The sequence below is a fragment of the Psittacula echo genome (assembly GCF_963264785.1).
Source record: "Psittacula echo genome assembly, chromosome: 2".
NCBI lineage: Eukaryota > Metazoa > Chordata > Aves > Psittaciformes > Psittacidae > Psittacula > Psittacula echo.
Genome location: NC_137737.1, coordinates 83,412,294 through 83,433,928, shown reverse-complemented (window position 1 = coordinate 83,433,928; position 21,635 = coordinate 83,412,294). Strand labels below are relative to the sequence as shown.

General features: G+C 35.9%; 1 protein-coding gene across 1 annotated transcript in view; it reads right to left on the bottom strand.

Annotated features, from left to right (window-relative positions):
* Positions 1 to 21,635, bottom strand: part of DNAH5 (dynein axonemal heavy chain 5) — a gene marked incomplete at both ends in the record, with an annotated part of 118,037 nt that overhangs the window by 63,063 nt on the left and 33,339 nt on the right. Inside the window, 17 exons of the mRNA XM_080639444.1 lie at positions 1,664 to 1,771; positions 3,115 to 3,249; positions 3,899 to 4,093; positions 4,567 to 4,754; positions 5,834 to 6,012; positions 7,090 to 7,262; positions 8,751 to 8,975; positions 9,806 to 10,018; positions 10,959 to 11,115; positions 11,778 to 11,941; positions 12,536 to 12,689; positions 13,478 to 13,677; positions 14,961 to 15,201; positions 16,051 to 16,289; positions 17,259 to 17,321; positions 18,022 to 18,240; positions 19,924 to 20,159. Coding sequence (XP_080495570.1) covers positions 1,664 to 1,771; positions 3,115 to 3,249; positions 3,899 to 4,093; positions 4,567 to 4,754; positions 5,834 to 6,012; positions 7,090 to 7,262; positions 8,751 to 8,975; positions 9,806 to 10,018; positions 10,959 to 11,115; positions 11,778 to 11,941; positions 12,536 to 12,689; positions 13,478 to 13,677; positions 14,961 to 15,201; positions 16,051 to 16,289; positions 17,259 to 17,321; positions 18,022 to 18,240; positions 19,924 to 20,159 — 3,089 coding nt within the window. The remainder of the gene's footprint in view (positions 1 to 1,663; positions 1,772 to 3,114; positions 3,250 to 3,898; positions 4,094 to 4,566; positions 4,755 to 5,833; positions 6,013 to 7,089; positions 7,263 to 8,750; positions 8,976 to 9,805; positions 10,019 to 10,958; positions 11,116 to 11,777; positions 11,942 to 12,535; positions 12,690 to 13,477; positions 13,678 to 14,960; positions 15,202 to 16,050; positions 16,290 to 17,258; positions 17,322 to 18,021; positions 18,241 to 19,923; positions 20,160 to 21,635) is intronic.

Sequence of the window (21,635 nt, the reverse complement as noted above, 5' to 3'; positions counted from 1 at the left end):
TAGATTCTAGCCAGAAGAGAAAAGCTAGAACTATTTCTTAAGGATTCATACAGCACCATATGTTTTTGATAGTCAAAAGATTTTCTAAAGGCTCAAGATCATGTTATAAAAGTGAAGCTCTCAAAATAACAACAATATTTTAATTCAAGTATGATTTCTGCTTTTAATTATGTTTCAAAAATAATCTTAGAAAAATATTATCGGTATAAAAAGGACTAACTTTTTACTGATAAAACAGTTGTTAAAATTACTGTCACAGTCATTTGTAACTATGGAACTGGCAGTACCACTTGTTATATTATTCACATATGTGAATGTCAGTTCAACTTATTTATCTCAATCTGCAAGGAAGCCAAGAAGATAAAGCAGCACAAGATAAATTCATCAACAGCAACCATAAAGTATATGCTGCCGCTAACTCCTCATCATCATGAACACCACCACTGCTGAAGCAACGGAGCTTGCAAAGCACAATGAAGACATCAGATGCACCATTTCCATGGATCCATTCGCATCTTAACAGATCTCACAGCTGACCCCAAACCAGTCAAGCTGCCTATCTCTCCACTAGAGAATATAACTGTCTGAATTTTTTCCAGAGTCCACATATATACAGTAATATATATCCAAAACCTAATGATGCTACTAATAGAATGTATCTGAACTGATTTCTTTCTTTACATAAAATGAGGTAGTCCAATGCCATCACTGAAGATTTATCTTCTCTTGGCAATTTCCAACACTCATCGATTCTATGATAATTTTATAGACTAGATATTTCCCTTATCAAAAAAGATGTTCACAAGCAGACTGGACATGTTCTCAAAAGATCCTGTTAACAGTTGCACATATGTACTGGATCTGGTTGGGATGATCGGGGTTGTTTCTCCATTTCACCATGTTTTATAATTTTGATCAAAACAATGTTGATAACACACGAGTGTTTTGGCTATTGCTGAACTGTGTTTACACAACATCTAGGCCTCTGTTTCTCACAGTCCAGTCAGCTAGTAGGCTGAGGTGAGCAAGAGTTTGGGAGGGGATATATCTGGTACAGCTGACTCCAAAAAAGGATGACCAAAAGGATACTCCATACCATAGAATCACAGTATGGTTTGGGTTGGAAGGGACATTTAAAAGATTGTTTAACTACACTGATAACACCATGCTCATTAATAAAATTGGTGTGAGTTTTCTCCGAAGTAGCCGTTGCTCAGAGACTATCTGGGCATCAGTCTGCTGTGAGCATTGCTTTTGAATGATTTGGGGTTTTTTTTCTTTTTTCTGTCATTTATTAAACAATTTATTAGACTAAATAATAAACTAAACTGAACTAAATAGTTTATTAAACGATCAAGACCCCTTTCTTTGCTCTCTTTTCCCCTTCCCCCCCAACTTGCTAGGGAATGTAGACATGTTTTTTCTAACTGGTCACAACAAATGACTCACAAGAAAATCACAGGACACCACAATCAGAATTCAGTGACACCTTTAAAAACAAATTTAATAATTTACCAGTGGTAAAGATTTATGAAAAATTTTACTTTTCCTCTAAAAAGTAAAACATATTATTACCAGCTGGGTAGATTCAAAAGCAATGGTTTTCTTAGATGTCACATACTGATAGTTATGTCACAGCAGCACAGATCAAGACAAACATCACCTGTTTATCAATGGCAGCTTCCAGTTCAGGGTAGCCTACTTTATCAAGCTGGATATCTGGAAACAGATCTTCAATTAGACTCAGGAATAAGGGTTCGTCTTCATCAATCTATTGAAAATCAGGGGGGAGGAAACACAGATTAAAACCTTATTTATTCTAGCATGTTAAAAAAAAAAAAAAAAAATCCCTAACTATATCAGAGCTAAAGAAATATTTGAAAATGCAAGAAAACACCTATTGTAACGCTCTAGGTGCTAAAAACCTAGCAGGAGATGTGATGTTTCCAGTAATCAAAAGTTACTGAAAATAGACCAACTGAATTTAATAAAGTAGATTTTAGCAATAACATTTATACAAACAGTAAATTATTTGTCTAAGGTGTAGAAAAAATTTATAAAGTAGATGAATTACCACAGCAACAGAAGAGGTTTTGTTAGCTACTTAAGACAGACGTTGTCATTACTATGAATAACAAATTATTTCAAAAGAATTACTAAATACTTTAGGTTAAAAGTTCTCAAGAGGTTACTCCATAAACTTTTATTTGATTGCTTATTTCTACAGGTAACAAGGTAAATACATTAAAAAAAAAAAAAATCTGAACAACTTAAGGTGTGGTGGCTCAACCCAGGTAGGCAACCAAGCACCACAAAGCCTCTTGCTCGCTCCCTCCAAGCCCCATACAAGGTACAGCAAAGAAAATTAACCCAAACCCAGCCAAAACCAACACCCAACACCACTGAGAGAACAGAACATTTCCAAGCTAGCTGCAGTGTAAAGGTCACATCCAATCTTCTAGTAATCACCTCAAAAGATTTAATTTGTATTTCAGAAAAAAACATGTCATCCCAAAGTGCAATTTAATTCATTTACCAGGTGTCCTGGGTTCAGCAGTAGCAGTCATTTTTCCCCTTCTTAGTAGCTGATGCAGTGCTGTGTGTTTGACTCTCAGCCTGGGAACAATGCTGATAACACTGATGTTTTTAGTTGTTGCTAAGTAATGTTTACTCTGACCAAGGACTTTCTGAGTCTCATGCTCTTCCAGGGAGAAGAGGAAACCAGGAGGAAGCAGAGACAGGACACCTGAAGCAAATTAGCCAAAAGGGTATTCCATACCACAGCACATCATGCCCAGTATATAAACTAGGAGGAGTTAGAAGGGCTAGATAGCTGTTCGGGTCAAGCTGGGCATTGGTTGGCAGGTGGTGAGCAGTAACTCTCCCCTTGTTATTTCCCTTATCATTATTATTGGTGGTGGTAGCACTAGTGATTTGTGTTATACCTTAGTTACTGGACTGTTCTTATCGCAACACATGGGAGTTACATTCTTTTGATTCTCCTCCCCATCCCTCCAAGAGTGGGGGGAGGAAAAGGGGAGAGTGAGCGAGCGGCTGCGTGGTTCTGATTTACAGGCTGGGCTTAAACCACAACACCAGGACATTGGAACTTACTAGTTTAGACAGGTTCATGTCTCTCAGCACACGCATGACAATGGTGGACTCAGTATCTGCAGGATTTGCTCTTTTTGCTGCTCCTAATGTTCGTAGCACTGACAATATATTCCGCAAGCCAAAATCATAATGCACCTAGGGGATATGCAAAGTTTGGGAAAATTTTCCCTGCATTAACAGGGATCAAACAATTCTTATTTATCCTTTAAGATATAGATATGTATGAGAAGTGTTACATGTGGCACAAATGCCTCCTAGAATCCTACTCTTTGGTTGTATGACTATGGGCAACTTCATTCCCCATCTCTGCTAAGCAGTAAGGTGTGACAGAGGTAATCACAAGTCTTTGAACCAAGATAAGGTTCTCAAGGACTATTAAGAAGTAAACTAGCAGCATTATTCTGCATCATCTGTGGATCTTGGAAACTGACTTTATTTGAGAAACATCTAAACAAGCACAGACAGCACAAAAAAAATGCCTCTTAATCCAGTCTAGAAGACCAACCAATATGTAAGAGCTTTATTTGCTGCAATCATCACCATTCATTAAAGATAAATCTTAGTAATAAGCAGTGTTTTGAATGACTGACCCATTTTGTACAGATAACCTGTAGCAGGAGTTAATCCTCCAGAACAGCAGAAGGCTGCACTACTGAACCACAGGTGTCATTTAGCTTACTTCATGGACATGAACATTTTCGTTTTCTTCACATAGATACTAATAAGTTGTGACATCATATATAGGTTTTCCCTAAGATATTTTTCCTCATATGAAAGTAATCACCTGCTTTGACAGTTGTTCTTCACACAGTTTGTACAGTGTAAAGAATTTCCTCGCCAACACAACATTAGCAATGAAACCACAACTAGCCAATTTGACACGAATTATGATTTGACGATCCGGAACCATCATAGCCACTGAACGGAAGTTGATCTTCAAGTTTTCAGGAAGCTCTTGTCGTCCAGCATATCCTGGATTCTGGAGAGATGAGTAGGTTATGAAGTTGACTGCAACTTGCAGAAACAGAAGAATCAGCAAAGGAATGTGTAACCTGGTTTGACAAAAAGCTTTTTGGCTTTAAGTCACACCTGTATTTGTTTCACAGGTCCTGTTTTTACTGTCTACTTCTCCCTATATGTCTGTAGCCATTTTTCTGTACTTGTAGCAAAAAGCATACTTTGGGAACTAGAACATAGCATGCAGAATTAATTTAGCATTTAGGTAACAATTTGTTTTTACAATGCTGGCTATATTTGTTAATTGTATGTTCTTGATGTCATTGAAACAAGACCCTGTAAACTGTTTTTGTAGTAATGCTCAGTGTTCTCAAATTGTCAGTGAGTTCTAACAGCTAAGTAACAAAAGAATTGGCAACTACATTTAACATACCAGGTTAGAAGTGATTATTGTGCAGTCATCACTGGCATATTAGAAACCTACTGAATACCTACCATAGTAAGAAATATGCCAAATTCAGGGTTCATTTCCACATTATCCCCGTCAGTAAAAATGAAGCTTTTTCTACATTCCTTCTTGCATGTCAACATAATTGCGATTTGCTGTGCAGCTACTGATAGTACTGGTAAATCAATGCGATTGAACTCATCGAAACAACCCCAGGAGCCAGACTGAGCAAGACCTTCAAAGAGAAAGACAATGAAGCATCTGACCATTATGTTGCTAACCCTTTTTTTTTTTTTTTTTTTTGCAATTCATAAGCTAAAATTCAGGGTAATCTACCTCGAGGGTGGGGTGGGGAAGGGGTTTATTTTTGAGGGTTGGGAAAGGGACAAGGAAAAGAGTTTAATTCTTTTTTAAGCTAGAGTTCACAAAGTTCCAGAAGTCCTTAAGCTTGTCCAGTACACTATATCCATAATTTTCTCTCCTTCTCTCAGTATCGTGAATGTTATCTTGTTCCTCCTTAGCCCCTTCAAAAATATCCCTGTAATCAGTCTATGAAAATATGATGGGTTGTCAATAGTCTATTGCACAGTTTAAAAAGAACAATAGTTGCTTTCACCTGGAAAGAAGTTAGGAGTCAGTCTGTGTCAGAACTGCATTCTTCCACGTATTTTAAGGAAAAAAAAAAAAAAAAAAACAAAACGAAAATCATCAACACAGTCACTTGCAACAATATAACAGTCAAGGACCTTCACTTGATCTCTAATTGAACATCTGCCATAACTGATAGATATCAATTTCAGGCACCAAAAAAAAAGAAATGTCATCTGAATCTAACTTCAGTGAGCTGTGCCAATTGTTTTTAACATATATAGTGCTTGTCATGCACTTCCTTCCACTGATAAGAGCTTTGACATTTGAAGGAAACAAAATATTGAAATCAGAATCAAATGCATTCTACTAGTTCAGCAATAAATTTCACAGCTTTTTCTTCTTGTGCTGGCAGTAGTCCTTGTTTATTTTACGTGTCTTTATGTATCTTTTCATAAATTGTCTTATGTTTTCAGACATTTATATTTCTTGGAGACAGTGTTGCAAATATATTTTACATTCCTAGCAAGATATTAATTGTTTGGATTAATTAAAAGGCTGAAAACCACTTGCTGTTCTTACATTTTTGACCCCAAAACTCACCTTGTGATGAGGCCACTCCAATGCTGTATACAGTATATATAAAGTATATATCTTTTGACTGGTTAGTTATACTGCACTTAATGCACCCCAGAATACAGTTGGCCCTTTTGTCAGATATCTGACCTTTGAAGATTCTCCCAAGTCCTCGGAAATCCATCTGGTCTGAGCAGTTGAAGACCACTACATATTTTCCAAGGCACCTTCCCATGTCTTTGATGGTTTCAGTTTTTCCAGTTCCTGCAGGTCCCACAGGTGCTCCACCCATGTTCATGCCTAAAGCTTGAGCCACAGTGATATAACATCTAAAAAGCAACAGGTTGTCATCACTTAATGAGGCTGCAGCACACAGTTTTCTGTATAGCAACAGAGGAAATTACTCAAATGTGTTACACGAGGAAAGTCCGGTTTTAAGGAGTCAAGAAAACTACTGAAATGACATGCCTCTAATTACAATTTAAATCAGTAAGAAGGAAACCTCTTCACTCAGCCTTTGGTGTAGATAATATTAAGGTTTGTCTCTTCCTACATAAAGTGGAAAAGCAGATAATCTTCAATAATCAACCATCTGAAGCATCACAAGAAGGGAAGAGAGAAGATACAGATATGCTGACTAATCTACTTTGGTTAGCTTAGTTCCTGAATTATTTTAACTGAAGTAGTTCTGAACTACATTATACTGTGGAATACAATAATGAAAGACAGCTAAACCTTCCTTTCTCAATCACCTTTAAAATTTGATCATACAGTGCATCTCATTTTCATAAAGGAAAATTCTATGTGTAACGCAGTAAAACACCAGCTAACAGCTGTATCTAAAGAGAAGCCCCGGGATTTGCTCTATGCAATAATTAAAAACAAAACAAAAGGAAACAACCAATGTCCTTATTTTCCAATAATAGCTTATAAAGTATTCTTTGTGTTATTCCAGTTGGGTAGGTAGACATCTGTGTTAGTAACACTACAATTCTTTCAACATCTATCCACTGCAGCTGTATAAAATTTTTTCCTGTCTATTCTTCTTTAGCTATTTTCATTAGTTTGCCTGTAAACATTGTATCACTCTCTGCATATTGTATCTGTCGAATGTACCTGATCCTCAGGTATTAGCCTCACATACATGAAAATCAGGGTCCCATACATCATATCTGTGGGGATCATGCAAGTATGTGGCAAAAAATTAAGCTGGAATTTATTCAAGCTATAAGGCACAGAAATAAAAAACAGTCACATATTCCATGCAAAATTATTGTCTTTGCTAAGACTGTGAAGGATATACTCTGCAGAGATCTATTTTGCATCCAATAGGAATCACTAAATTGCTCTTGCAAAAGCCTAGTTTTGGCATCAAAGAATAAAGGAATAAAATCAGTCTTTTTCACCTGTCTGTAAGAGGCGTTATGACAAGCCTCTCAGTACAGCCCAAGAATTCATTCTGGTATGTGAAACCCACATCAGTGATCTTAATCATCAGTTTATCAGAGTCTTCATTAAAGTAAAATCTACATTGTTTCAGCCACTCGAAGTCTGTAGGACTCTTGATATGCATGCAACACTAAGAAAAAAGGGGGGAAAAAAGGTCTGGTATTCATGGTTAACATTTATTTTTGCAATTATCTAAGTAGCACAGCAATCACAATGAAAGGCATAAAGAACAGCTTAGTAACAGAATAGTAGAGACCCTATCTATCTTGATTTTTACCACAAAAATCCCCCTTTACTCTGGTCTTGTGATACCCCACATGGAGTACTGCATTCATCTCTGAGGCAACCAGCATAAAAGGACATAAGGAGGGAGGCGAAGATGATCATAGGTCTGGACTAACTCTCCTATGGAGACAGGCTCAAAGAGCTGGACTTGTTCAGCCTGGAGAAGGCTCAGGGGGGGCCTCTTAGCAGCCTTCCAGAACCTAAAAGGGTACAAAAGAGCTGGGGAGAAACATTTTGCAAGGGCATGGAGTGATAAGGCAAGGGGGAGTGGCTTTAAGCTGAAAAAGGGTAAATTTAGATTAGGTATTAGGAAGAAGTTCTTTAGTATGAGGGTAGTGAGGCACTGGAACAGGTTGCCCAGAGAAGTGGCTGCCCCATTCTTAGCAGTGTTCAAGGCCAGCCTGGATGGGACTTTGAGCAGCCTGGTCTAGTGGAAGGTGTCTCTGCCCATGATACGGGGGTTAGAACTAGATGATCTTTAAGGTCCCTACTAAACCAAACCATTCTATGATTCTACAATTAAAAAAGATGCCCTGGAGGTTGTATCTAAAAATTACAGTTTACATAAGATGATTATAATTAGAAACAACTCTTTTGAGAGAGAAAATATAGATGCCTGCCTATCAGCAATGGCAGCAATTCTCACTAATTACTAAGGAAAAATAAAACAAAATAAAAATCTCAGTAATTCTTTTTCCAGACAGCTAAATCTCAGTTAGGTCCAGAGCTTCCTATAGGTAAAAGGGTATGCTAGATCTTAAGTTTGACTGTTTCAGCAGTGTATGCAGTGTATGCTTTCATTTTCCTAATGCTAATACCCTGTGGCAGCATAAGGTGTGAGTAAGTAAATCCATTAATAATAATTAGGTATGCCATTGAAACTAGAACAGAGGGGATAGTAGCTTCAGCCAACTTCAAACTTTTTCCTGTACTATAACTCTACATTCATTCTACTTACTCTTCAAAACTCACAATGTAGTCCAGAGAAAGGACAATTACTTGTAGCACAATGTATGAAGCAAAACAAGTCCCTTAAGTGATTGTGCTATAGAAGCATCTAACTTAAGTGGGCCAACACAAAGCATTATAAAATTCTGCTATTGCTCATGGGGAGAGAAAACACTGAATTTCTTCAAGAGAAACTAAGACATGGATTGAAAAACAACATCATTTTTATAATACTCAAGGGCACATAATCATAGTAGTCCTGAAATTAAATGTTTAGCTTAAGAGTCATGAGTTTATAGGTATAGTAATATTTCTTCTTGTCCTTTCACATTGTTTTATATGTGAAAACCACCTCATACCTCATTGTAAATTTTTCAGTACTTACCAGACCATCAAAAATGTCCCTCTGATGCACATGAACAGTGATTAATGTCTCGTATTTAACTCGCTCAACTGAGCTAAGGTCTTTTGTAGTCGTATCTATCAGCATGTTTAGAAGATCCAGGAAAAACTGGTTCGTCTTTCGCATAATTTTTTTATCATACCTGGCATTAGTCAAAGCTGCTTCTGAGTCTCTTGTCCAAATCATTTGGATCCCCAACAACCCAACCTTAGAAAACATAAAATAATATGCTTCATAATCTTTTCTCTTTCACCTAAAATGTACATTCACAGACACAGATAAACTAAAGAAAGTGTGTCTCTACTATTTGTAAAAAATTATTTTTTCACGCATCCAAACTGAGGTCATTCACCCCATGCATTTGTTTTGTGTCCCAACTCCGTTCATAAACACATAGTTAAGAACACACTTCAGTCCTGTAGATACTGTCTACAGTGCACTGCTGATACAAATGTTCAATATAATTTACAGCATATAAATACTATGTATAATTAATACACTTTATAATTAATAACTAATTAGTGAAAAACTAATGCTTTGATTTAAAATATTTCTTTTAATAATTCACAAACTCTTTATTCTCTCTCCATCAACATTCCTGATCAGAAGTGAAGGAGCTTTTACCAAGAAAATAATTTTCACTCAACACTACCTTCAGCTCCAAATCTTTACCAGTAAATATACTGTTTTCCTGAATATATAAACAATTTTACTACTTTTCCTTCATTAGTCTAGTATTAAGCTTGTAAAGAAAGTGTTAACTCCATCACATTAATTTATCACATTCAACATTATTTTAGAGGGGGGGGGAAAGAAAAAGAGAAAGAAAAGAAACAAAAAACCCTTCAGGGTAAGTTTTTTGCTTTTGGTTTCAGATATGTAAAGTGTAATTTAAAAGGCTGAGTTGATTCAGCTTAATTTAAATGTCAGGTTTGCATTTACAACACTGGCTGCAATTTTGATTGCAAAACCAAGAAAAAACTCCATTAATGTGCTACATATCTGTGACCAATTATTCATTGATTTAACAATATTACCTGGGATGGGTAAGTAGAAAGAAATTCAGTCAGCTGGAAATTACTTTCCTCGATGTGCTCAGCTGCTTGGCGAATAACATGATGCAGTGACAGCTGAGATTCCTTCAACAGAGAATTGAGCCAAACTTCTACATTACCTTCAGCCATTACAGGTTTAGTCAGCTCTACAGTCTCACCCTCTCGTGAACTGATCGACAGTATACGATCATATATCTGATAAAAGCAAAGCAAGAACATCTTGTGATTGCAGATTTATTGTTAGCTTTACCATAACTATTTGATTTTCCTGACATCACTACATCAGACTTATTTAGGTAACTAATAAATTATACCAACTTTTGAAGTGAAATGTAAAAACAAATAAATCATTACTTTTGGTGTGCAGAAAGGCTCTAAACAAAACACTGTCATCTGAACAAGGAGGCAAACCTCAATAAATTGAAAATTCCTGAATTTCACTTAAGTTTCAATGACAGTATCTGATTTCCAGTCACAATAAAGGAAACCTTCCCCCATTACTGGTGGATTAATATCCTAACAAAAGTTGCAGCCTTACAATGGAAAATTAATGGAAACACAAAAAGAACATGATCAATTACAGGAATTTCAAGTGAATGGAAGTGTTGACATACCCAGGAAAAAAAGAGAAATATTTTTTTTGTTGCTTTCTGTTCCTGTAAAAGGTATAAAAAGCTTTTCTTCAAACAGTAAGTTTGAAGGCAATATTAAGAATAACTCAAACAGGTGAGAGACTATGTACATTTTTGTTACAATCAGAAAATGAAGGAAAGTGCAATACAGGCAATCTAAAGACACATATCCTCATAAAGAATCAGAAGCTTATTTGAGAGAATGCTAGCCTATATTAAGCCACAGAAGACAGTTCAGTATTGGGTGGGTTTTTTTCCGAAACCTAATCACTGGTGCAATTTTTTGTTTGTTTTGCTATTCTATATAGACATTTCCTATTATGTAAATGAGAATATAAAATTAAATCTTCAATTTAATTTTATATTAAATTGAATAAATAAACGGCTGATGAGCTCGTTAAAACAGCTGAATGCCCTATGCACCCAGGTAGCTTTCTTATTTAACAAGTATCACACATTATTAATTTGAAAGAATGAAACACTGAGGTGTGAGCAATACATACCTTTTCATGGAACCTGACAGTTTTAATGTTGTCAAAAATATTCAGGAGATGTGCCTGTATATTGTGAGAGTCTGATGCCTGGCCAAGAATTTCTAAGAGAGCAGGATCTGACACAAAGAAGAATCGTGGAAATAGGAGGCGCTTTTTCTCCAGGTACCTGCATTTAAAATCAAAATTGGTAGGAAGAGGGATGGGGAGTTGGTAGATGGTAAGTGAATTCAATTAGTTTGTACATCCTTTCCTCTTTAAAGCCTGCATTTCTAACAATGTATAATTGCAATTTTTAGCAGTGATAATGACAACAGTTCTTATCCATCACACCTTCATGTTAAGCACCTGCTTTAAAGCTACTCTTTCAGCATCAGAAATCATTTAATGGAAAACTTTTATTATTTGTTATTATGTAAGTATCAATAAAAAGAAAAGAAACAAAACCAAAATAAAATGCTTTTACATTAAGTCTGTTACATGCTATTTAGGTCTCTCATACTGAATTTCTTGAAGATTTGTGAAGGGTCCGAATAGGACATAAAAATCCAAGGCTGCCTTCTGGATCAAAACCATCATGAGTCATGCTTCAGTTTCAGCAGAGATAGAGTGATGGCTTAGTTACAAATTAAATATTTCTTTATAGTTGCTAACAATGTCTTTGGAGGTGGTGTATCATTTTGATAACTTGTTTACTCAGTTCAATTGGATTTATACTAGGACAGCAACATCTTTGCAAAGTCCATGGGACAGTACTCAAGCAATTGCTCTTTCCCTAGTTACACAATTCACAATCATCTGCCCAAGACTGCAGTCTTGTAGTAATCTTACCCTGTAAGTGATTTCTGACAGATTTCAAGCTGTTCTAGTAAATGTGGTAACACCTGTCCCATGATTTCATCTCCAATACAGCACTGAACAACATTGGGTGTTTCATGAGCTCGGGTCATGATCCTTACCCAGGATTTATCAATGTTAGAGAAACGCTTTGCTTCCTGTTGAAACATGACAATGAATGTGGAAAGAAAGAAAGAGACGGAGGAAGGACAAGAGAAAAGGGGAAAGGTATTTGCTTGCAGAATTGGCACCCAGTAATTTCAACAGTAATCTCATTAGTAATCTAATGTCCAACTTCTAAGGATTTTTCAGCTAGAAAAACACAAATCTCACAGTTTGCACAATACAGCTTTATACTTGACTGCCAAGCCTGTCTACTTTCTCTTTAAATCATTCTTAGAGAAAAAGACAGAAAACTCTTCCTTGAAGTGCATGCTTTAAATTAGAAGACTTTTTCTCTTAAAATGAAAGTTAATTTTTAATTTAAAAAGCTATTTATGAAAGTTCAAGATAAGGATTCCTATGTACTACTAGGCACAACACTTTCTGGTTAACAATTTTACAATACAGAAATAAATAGATAACTAGCTCACACAATGTTATTATTCTAACACAATATTTGTTTACCTAATTTCTTAGCAAGGCCAGTTCTGTTAATTACCAAAAAAGTTTATGTTACTGCATAAGTTATGACTACAAGGTTAAATATTATAATGTAGAAAATCAAACTGAAAAAAGGCATGTCTGAAAACCTTTGGAAGCTGCTTTGCTATGTCACCACCAACAAAAACAGCTTCTAAATAAATCCACAAGTTCTGTACAGTCATCCAGTTCTCAATGATGTCTGTTGTGCTGGAAAGATAGTGTACCCATTTCTGAATCTGTGTCTTGAAGGGTGTGTTATATCTAGAATAAAAAGAAGACACTTGCTTTATTTCAAGAAGGAACAAATCTCTTGAAAGCCAGCATATTACTCATAAGGATGAGGAATAATTATGCTACTTACATCTTTGTCAAGTGAAAATATAAAAACCTATACTTAATTCAGCTAGTTAGCAGCTATAAACCAAATCTGCTCCAACTTTCTGCTTTGTACAGATGGTGCATAGCTCAGCTTTGATCCAAAAGAAGCTAAATAGAAGCAAGATTTCAATTTTACTCTAAGTCAAAGTGGTTTCATAAAAGGGCTATACAAGACTCTTGAAAGCTGAAGGACTCCCAGAGGTCCTCATCAACTGAACTGCTGCTTTTGAACATCTGCCTGATGATCAGGTTCTGTGTGCAGGCTTTGTCATGTTGAATGAGACGAATTGAAGCTCATTTTAAGAAGGATTTTCAGCACCTTCAGCATGAGGCAGTGACCTGTCACAAGGCCAGAGTAGCAGTGCCTGTAATGCCCGTAGTATGCCTGCCACAACCAGGAAATGATCTCTCTTTTGCTCATCACCACTTTCTTCATCAATGAAAATTATCCAGTTGATTATTCAAGAAGTCTGAACTGCATCCACATGCTTTCAAAAGAAGTTATTGGAAGTATAAAGACAATAAGAACTTGCCCATGAACAGTTCAAGGACAAGCAAGCTCTTAGTATTTATCTAGATATTTATTTACCTTGTCTTCTGTGAAATATAGGTTTGTTTAATAAAACAAAGCCTCTTGCTGATATTTTTATCTCCCCCATTTTTCATATTACCTGTTATTCAAGAGAGAGCCAAGAACCATCAAGCTGTCCTCTATGGTGGCAATTGTTTCTGATGCGTTGTCACCTCTTAAAAGAAGTTCCCCACGGGTTTTAAAATTTGTGAAGACAAATGTTTTGTTGTCCCATTCAGCTATTACTTGTTTTAACTTCTGCTCAATGTCTCTCTCTTTCACAGCACTTATGCAGATATCCTTTTAAATAAAAAGGATGTTAAAAGACGCCATGAATGGTTCATGTCTCTAATATACAAATCTAACTCATATCTCCTTTAATCCTAGTGAGGCTGATGAGTAACTATTTATTAAGTGGAAAGACCTACAGACATACAAACACCATAGTTAATAATTTGTATATCACATGACCAGCTTTGGGGAATAAAATATTGATTGATTGATTGATGGCTTGGCTTCACGAATGAATATTTGGGAAGGGCATTACCCACACTCACTACAAGCACAATGACTAAGGGCAAGTGGAATAGGCAAAACCGATTGGAGAAAAGCTGCATAGGCAATCAGGAAGATTCCGCACGAGACTGTCATCTCCTGGATCAAGCTCGAGCAACCAAAGGCCTGAACCACTCGCAGGCATGGTTGGACCTGCAGCTTCCAGTGCACCTTGTCACCTGCCGTTTTGACCCTTGCTTGTCACTACAGGGCTTTGCAAGTGTGAGTAAACCCTTCCAGCCTGTGCAATGGATTTTTTAGGTGAGGCGCAGTGTGTGCAGAACTGGCCCCATCCTTTACACCTGAGGTTTATCTGCCACAGCCTAGATAGCCAGGATGGTGACAGCAAAGTCCTCAGGTCATAGGTTTTGTAAGAGTGTCCTTCTCTTAGATGGAAGACCTTACAAGGATAGACGAGCTCCATCAGCCCCGATATGAAAATAAGAGTTTTCCTTCTCCTATGAGGAAGGCATGTCTTCGCTAACAAAGAGTTGGAAAGGGTTTTACCCTTGCATTTCAAACAAGACTGTCATCTCCTAGGTCAATCACAAGCAACCAATGACACAATAGCACAACATCAATAGTCTAGGTGGAATACTGACTTAGAGGCGTTCAGTCATAAGCCCGCAGATGGTAGCCTCATGCCAGTGGCTCCTCAGCCAAGTGCAAGCACCAGGGGTCTTTACCTGCGGTTCCTCTCGTACTGAACGGGATTACTATTGCAACAACACATCATCAGTAGGGTAAAACTAACCAGTGATTACTTTTAATATCTTTAAGTTGCAAATTAAGGCACCCTCACAAATTAATTCCTGGGCCAAGTTGCATGATTTAAAAAGAGAAGTTGATACCACAACTTATTTATATGAACCCAGGATGGTGTCATTTTATACAGAAAGCTGAAGTGATAGTCCATTTCTCTGTTTTTTCTTTAGAAATACTCAATTTTCCTTCTTACTACTGTTACTCCTATAATATTCAAGCAGATTGTTTTGTTTCCTTCATCCATTTCTCTTTCTTCACAATACCTCTATTTCATCTTTATATCTTAATAGTGGAGCTTCCATTATATTCCTCAGTTTGAATGTTTCGCTTTCCACATCAAAGTTGTGTTCAGTGAGATCTGCAATCTGCTTCCAGTGCCGAGGCATCATTGCTTTACTTGACATACGCTCAAGCAATGGGCAACATTCACTGAAGTCCTCAATGATCTTCTTTAGGTCAAAAAAAGCCTGCCATTCCTTTACACCACGAGGAAGCTTACAGCATCTATGTAGAAATAATGAAAGTCTTTTCCACAAGTTTCAAATATTTTTTCTGTTACCCATTTAACCACAGACCAACCACATATCTTTCAAATTCAAGTTGCCTGTATTCTGAAGATTCTGTATGTGATTCTGCATGTAAGAAAATCTGTTTCCATTCTATTTCATTGACTGATAGCTGGGCAGGCACTGACAGGCTAAACTTTAAGGAGTGTAAGTGCATAATTCTAATACGCTTTGTCCAAGCTATCTTCAAAAATAACTGAACTGCTTTATATCTTGATTTCACCTTCTGGTGAAGCTCAGGATATGCCCTGTTCTGTACTCTAGGAAAAAAAAAGAAAAAAAAAAAGAACACAAACCCCTGCTCCTCAGAATATAAAGATTTAATTCTTTAAATCATTTGATTACAGGTTTGATGAAAAGTTCAGCTTCTATGTATGTAGGTATGCAATACATCACATTTTGTAGGAAAACTCTTCAGCAAGTCAGTAATTTGTCTTAGATATTTAGGGTGAATCTGCCTCATGAATAATACTGTTGCAACAAACAAGTGAAATTTGTCTTCATGGACAAAATAAATAGCAATTTTAACATATATTCCAATCTCATAAAAAAAAAAAAAAAATAGCCAAGAAGATCTCTAAGGAACAATAAGCCTCAACACCTACAGTCAAAACCTAGCTCCTTTATTTTATGAAGTTGGTAGTGGATATATTTATCAATTAAAATTCCTATTTTTCATTTTTTCATGTTCCAACAATAAATACATTATTGGTGTTAATTATTATAATCATATATCAGAAGTAACAAAATTATTTTAGGCATCTTTACCACAGCAGCAGTTTCTCACCTGTTCTGAAACTCCAGGAGTTCATTGTTAATTTTTCTAGTGTCTAATTCTGACCAGAGAATATCATAGTAGCCATTGACTGTGTCAATTACATTGTTATACAGATTGTAAAGTTTCTGTAACAGATTCAGTTGTTTCCTTATTTCAAGTAGCTGAGGATACCGAGTTACAGGCAAACCAAAAAGATCTTCCCCACCTGTGTAAGTGATATATTTCCGAAAAAGATTATCAAAACGATTCTAGGAAAGAATAAGAAACAGATTAAACTCAATTAAATATTCAAGATTTGGCATTATGCTTAGAGCTGCATTAGTGATTGAAGTCTAGCAAATACTAGAAAGGTATACAGGAGATACTAACAACTTACACTGTTGAGAGCTTTGTCAACAATTTTCATGAGAAAAGTAACCTTTAGTTAGCTTGGAGGCACATTAGAAGCCGACAGAGAGGCCATTTACTCCATGTGGCACAGTGATAGAACAATAAATGCTTGCGCATTGAAGAGGTGGAGCATGGCATGCAAAGCAAAGAAAGGTGAATGTAGCAAATTCTACCCCTCCAGGTATGCTGTGCAATTCCTTTACTGAAGAGTTGAAATAAGGGTTGCTATAGTTTAAGCAGCAAGGAATAACAAAATTTATTTGTCAGCTGTAATGTAAGTGAGGCAATATAGTAGGAAGCCAAATGAATAGCACTATGGAGAAAGAAAAACCATTAGAAGCCATCATTACAGTGATAGAGATCAATCATGGTACAAACAAAACATTTCAACAGGAAAAATAGTGAAATAGGCAGTTTAAATGGAAATCTTTAATACTATTAAAAAAAAAAATAGTGAGGGGAAGGGAAGATTGGACAGAGTTGTATTTATGATAAAAAGACACAATAATGAACACAAAATCAGCATATAGCCAAATAGTCTAAACTGGAGAGTAGACTATTAGCAGGAAACTTAAATCTAGTAATTATTACTCATTATTTAGCCTTTTATTAGCTCCTAAAAAACCTAATTTTAACCAGCATTCCTTGCAAATGCATAGAAAAAAAAAATTCCAAATTAGCTCTCATTAAGTTAAAATAGACCTTGCCTAATCAGTAATCCAATATACCAATGAAAATTAGTTCAACTGCTCTGATTCATTCTCAGAGCCTACAGGTGTTAATTTACTTGTAATAACTATTAAGCAAAGCCTTAGAATTAGCAGTACCTGAAACATGGTAAGCCTGTCGCTGGCTTCCTGAGGGTGTAGACCAACCACCATTGGCCCATTCTAAAACAAAGAAATAAATAAATAAATAAATAAATAAATAAATAAATGTTAATTTAGAGGATGAATATAGCCACAACTTCCTTCTAGTCATCATTTTCTAAATGCTAAATTCAGATATTTTTGTGGCTGCAGGATTATATCCCTATGTCAGATATAACTGAATAAAGAGATCACAGTTATCTATTAGAATAAGCACTTTTTTTTCTTTTTTAAAGAACAAAGAAGGCAATTTAATTGTTCTTTTAATACAGTAGTTTTCATAACAGCGTAAAGTCTAGGCAAGTAAAAATCAGCATTACTTAGAAGATGATACAAGAGTGGTTCAGCTTGATTCATATTCTACTGAGAAAGAATTTAAGAGCTTAAGTCATTTCTACTTCTATCCAACATGAGAAAATTTTTCTTGCATTCTAAAACAATTTCTCATTAGTCCCAATCTTCACATTTGCTCCTGCCAACTAGCTGTTTATCATAAACCCTAAATGTTTCAAGTCTTAATCTTTAAGAGCTGTTACCAGCATTACATGCTTTAGTCACATACAAAAACTAAACAAAGCCTGCCCTACACTGAAATTCAAATACCACATTAACAAGAACAAATATAATCTTCAGACAGATGCATACCCTTTTAGTCAACTCCACAATCTTTTCATGTTCTCACTGCTCCTCAAAAACTCCTCTAATACAATAAACCACTTGCCTCATTATAATCTGAATAGAACTGCACACAGTCTTCAGTAAAAGTCTTCACAGTGCTAATAAGCTCTCCTCTGAAGTTGGGCTGCAAAGCAATGAGCTCATTCTGTACTTCATTTGCACGGACTAACAGTTTTTCCCAAGTGTAGTGCAAAGTATCCACCTTCTCTGTCTCTTCCTTGGCCACAAGAAGACCGTATTTGTTTAACACAGCATAGGATTCCTGTCAGAAGGTTCAATCAGGATATGCAAAATGGTAAGTGAAGTTAATTTTACACATATATGTATGTTAAGATTTAAAATTTTTAAGAACAGAGATTCATATGTTAGGAAAAGGTAATCTCATCTTTATGCATAGCAATTGGCAAACCAATACCAAACTGGAAGAAACATCAAAATTAAAACTAACTAGCTCTCCTTAACAACTCATCTTTCACATAGCATTCTGCTTTCTGATAGATTATTTGTCCTAGTGCAATCTGACTGTCTGAAAAGCTACTTCCAGTTAAAGTACTCCTGAAGTCTACAGATTTTAGTTTTATTTTAATTAGAATATTTTTCCGATCCATATTGTCAGTTATCTGCCATAACCCAAGCTGAATATTATGGGAGGTGAACCACGAGAAAGCATCTAAGCAGGGGCCTTCAAAAAAGTGAAGCAACCTTCTGTTCTACAAAAACCTTTAAGCTCTGCTTCATGGTTAAAAAAAAAAAAAAAAAAAAAAAAAAAAAAATTAGAAAATTACATCAAAAATTACCACAACTGAGATATTGCAACCATTTCAAATGTTATAATCATTCATCATTCAAAGTGAGGAATCTATTTAAAAATCTACTTGATGTAGATTTGTTTCTTCTGAACACTGATCTTCACTTGTATCACCAATGTATAAACACTCTACATACTGAAACCCTTAGTCAGGTTTCACAGAAAACGCAACTGTAATTCACTTACTCTAAATTAGCATAAGTGGGTAGACATTAATCTTATGGCATAACAGTCCATCTGAAAAATTTTGTATAAAGTGGAATTATTTTCATTTACCTTTTCCAGTTCGATCAAATTGCAATTTGCAAAACTATCTGTCTGCCACCCCACTATGTGAAAAACACATCACATGGCAAATGAAGATATGTCTTACCAGGAATTTCCAAAATTGTCATTTTCTAAGAGATCACATTACCTATGAAAATTTCACAGAAGGTTCCAGAAACAAATATGCTTTTCTTTTCACCATAAAATACTTGTCCTATTTTTGCTTTCACACAACTAGGGAGACCCTCACAGCTTATAAGGCTGAGAGATACATTCTTTCTTAGCTGTACTCTTCAGACTATGGAAAGGCTGTATGCACATTTACATTATTTGCACATACAAGAACATACTGCATAGAGATGCTCAATAAATATATTCTAGTAAGTGAACTTCTTTAAGGAAGTCAATATTTTATGTTTACTTCAGCCCATACTATAAATGATAAATCAATCACTCTCACACATATAATCAGCTTCTTCAGTAGTCTAAACAAAAAAAAAAAAAAAAAAAAAAAAAACACAGAGAGGAAAATCAATAAATCAATGCTTTTCATACGCAGACTTCTTACACAAGAAAACACCAAAAAGCTCCAGAAAGTACCAAAAGGTTTCTTGCATAAAATATCTGTATCCTCATCTTCCTTTTAACGCAATCACTCAATTTCTGCACTATTCTCTAAACCACCCTCACCTCAACAAGCCTACATTTGTCCTAATTAGAGTTCCATATAAAAAAGGTTTACAGAAGCACAACAGGTCTGCCACTGAATATTTAACACATTTTCAAAGTTAAAGCACTGTTAAGTTTTAACCCAGAAAATAATTGCTCTCTTGAAACAGCACCCATACATGCAACATTCCTGTTAATTACCTCAATAGGCCCAACTTGAGAGTCTATGGAGATATGTAGTTCTCTGATCTCTTTTAAAGCTGCCATGGCTATTCTTATATCATCCAGATCCTTGATGCGGCGATTTAACTTCCTGTCAGTTTCCTCTATAAAAGTCAAAATTGCTTCCATCTCTGTTCGGTACTTCCTATTACAATGACGCCCCAGCAAAGTCACCCAGGCTTTGGTTTCTGTTCTCAGTGCTAGCTTCAAATCAGCTAAAAACATTGAACAATTAACTGATATTTAGATATTGCAGATATTTTTTAAGATGTACTTTTAATTTTTTTGTAATATGTGTTCTCTTTGGTCCCAGTTCTTTTCTCAGACTAACTACCCATATGCCATGTATAGAAAAGCATGAAATTGCATTGACAACTTTGAGTGGTTTATAGGATTGCTTGCAATTCAGGATTGCTTACTTCCTATATCTGTTCAGAATATATCATCTTTCCTACTGGAAAAACGGGACTGGACTCCACACTTGTCATCTTGTTCATATATCATTATAGAAATTTCTGTCCTATACATCACTAACAAATTGGTTCATATTTCCATCTAAGTCTAAAATCTTTTCAAAAACTAGTCTTTAAAAAAAAAAATAATGTGAGAGGGAAAAGTAAGTCTGATTATGGAAGCTGACAAAAGAGATCTGTCTTTTAATGAAACCAAACAGTCCATCAACTATTTACTTTTTCTAAGTTTTGCCTGTAGCATCAGTCGAACCAAGTGGCAAAAAAATTTTAGAGAGAAATTTTGTCCAATTTTGCAACAATCCAGTCCATTTCTCTAAGGTTATGACATAAAATACAAACTTCTTCCTTTCAGTTCTCTACAAAAAATTCAAAAATCAATACCAACACAAGCATTATATAACGTTCTAGCTGGATATAATTTCAACACTGTTACCTATTCGTTCCCTGTGCAGAAATCACTTGTGTCCCTTTTTACACAGTGCTTCTTCCTATGCTTACCTTTCTGATTTATTAAATATCAGAACTACCTCACCTCCATTAAGTGTCAACAGCCAGATTGTTTCTCTGGTTCTTTGCCTTATGATATAATCATAGACAGTTCATTGACACTCTTTCCTAATGAAGAAATCATTCTGCTCCCTCAGATTTGACATCCACTTCAAAATCATTTGCATGCATTTCTTACAGTCCATCACAGTTTCTAACTGTCCTTGCTGTTATACTGATTTAAAATGCTCATGCAAAATTTAGTCAGGTGATGTGTAACCTGAGCTATTTGATTTGAAGCCTGGCTTTCATGACAAAAAGAGAATCAGCAGCAACATGCATATTTCACTTCATCAGCTATGTTAACTACAATGCTTTTCAGCTGTCTCATTACATGGAGCCAGGCAAGGAGAAAAGCAACATAAATCAAATGTAGCATCTTACTCCTATAAAATATGTACCTATGGGGGTCAGTGACAGAAGGATAGGCGAACATCTACCATCCACTCTGTAAGTGAGCAAAATATCTAGATGGGGGAAAGAACTCCAGCTGAACTTCACAGATACACCTGCATTAGTATTTTTTGGCAAGCATTTGCAAAACAGTGAACAACCATTTCCTCTTTCTCCATTCCATCTTTAAGGTAGTTCACCCACCCAAAACTAAGCAATATCTCTCCTTCTTTTGTGAGTCAGAAAGCATACATCTCTAGAAAGAAGTGGAAAGCTGAA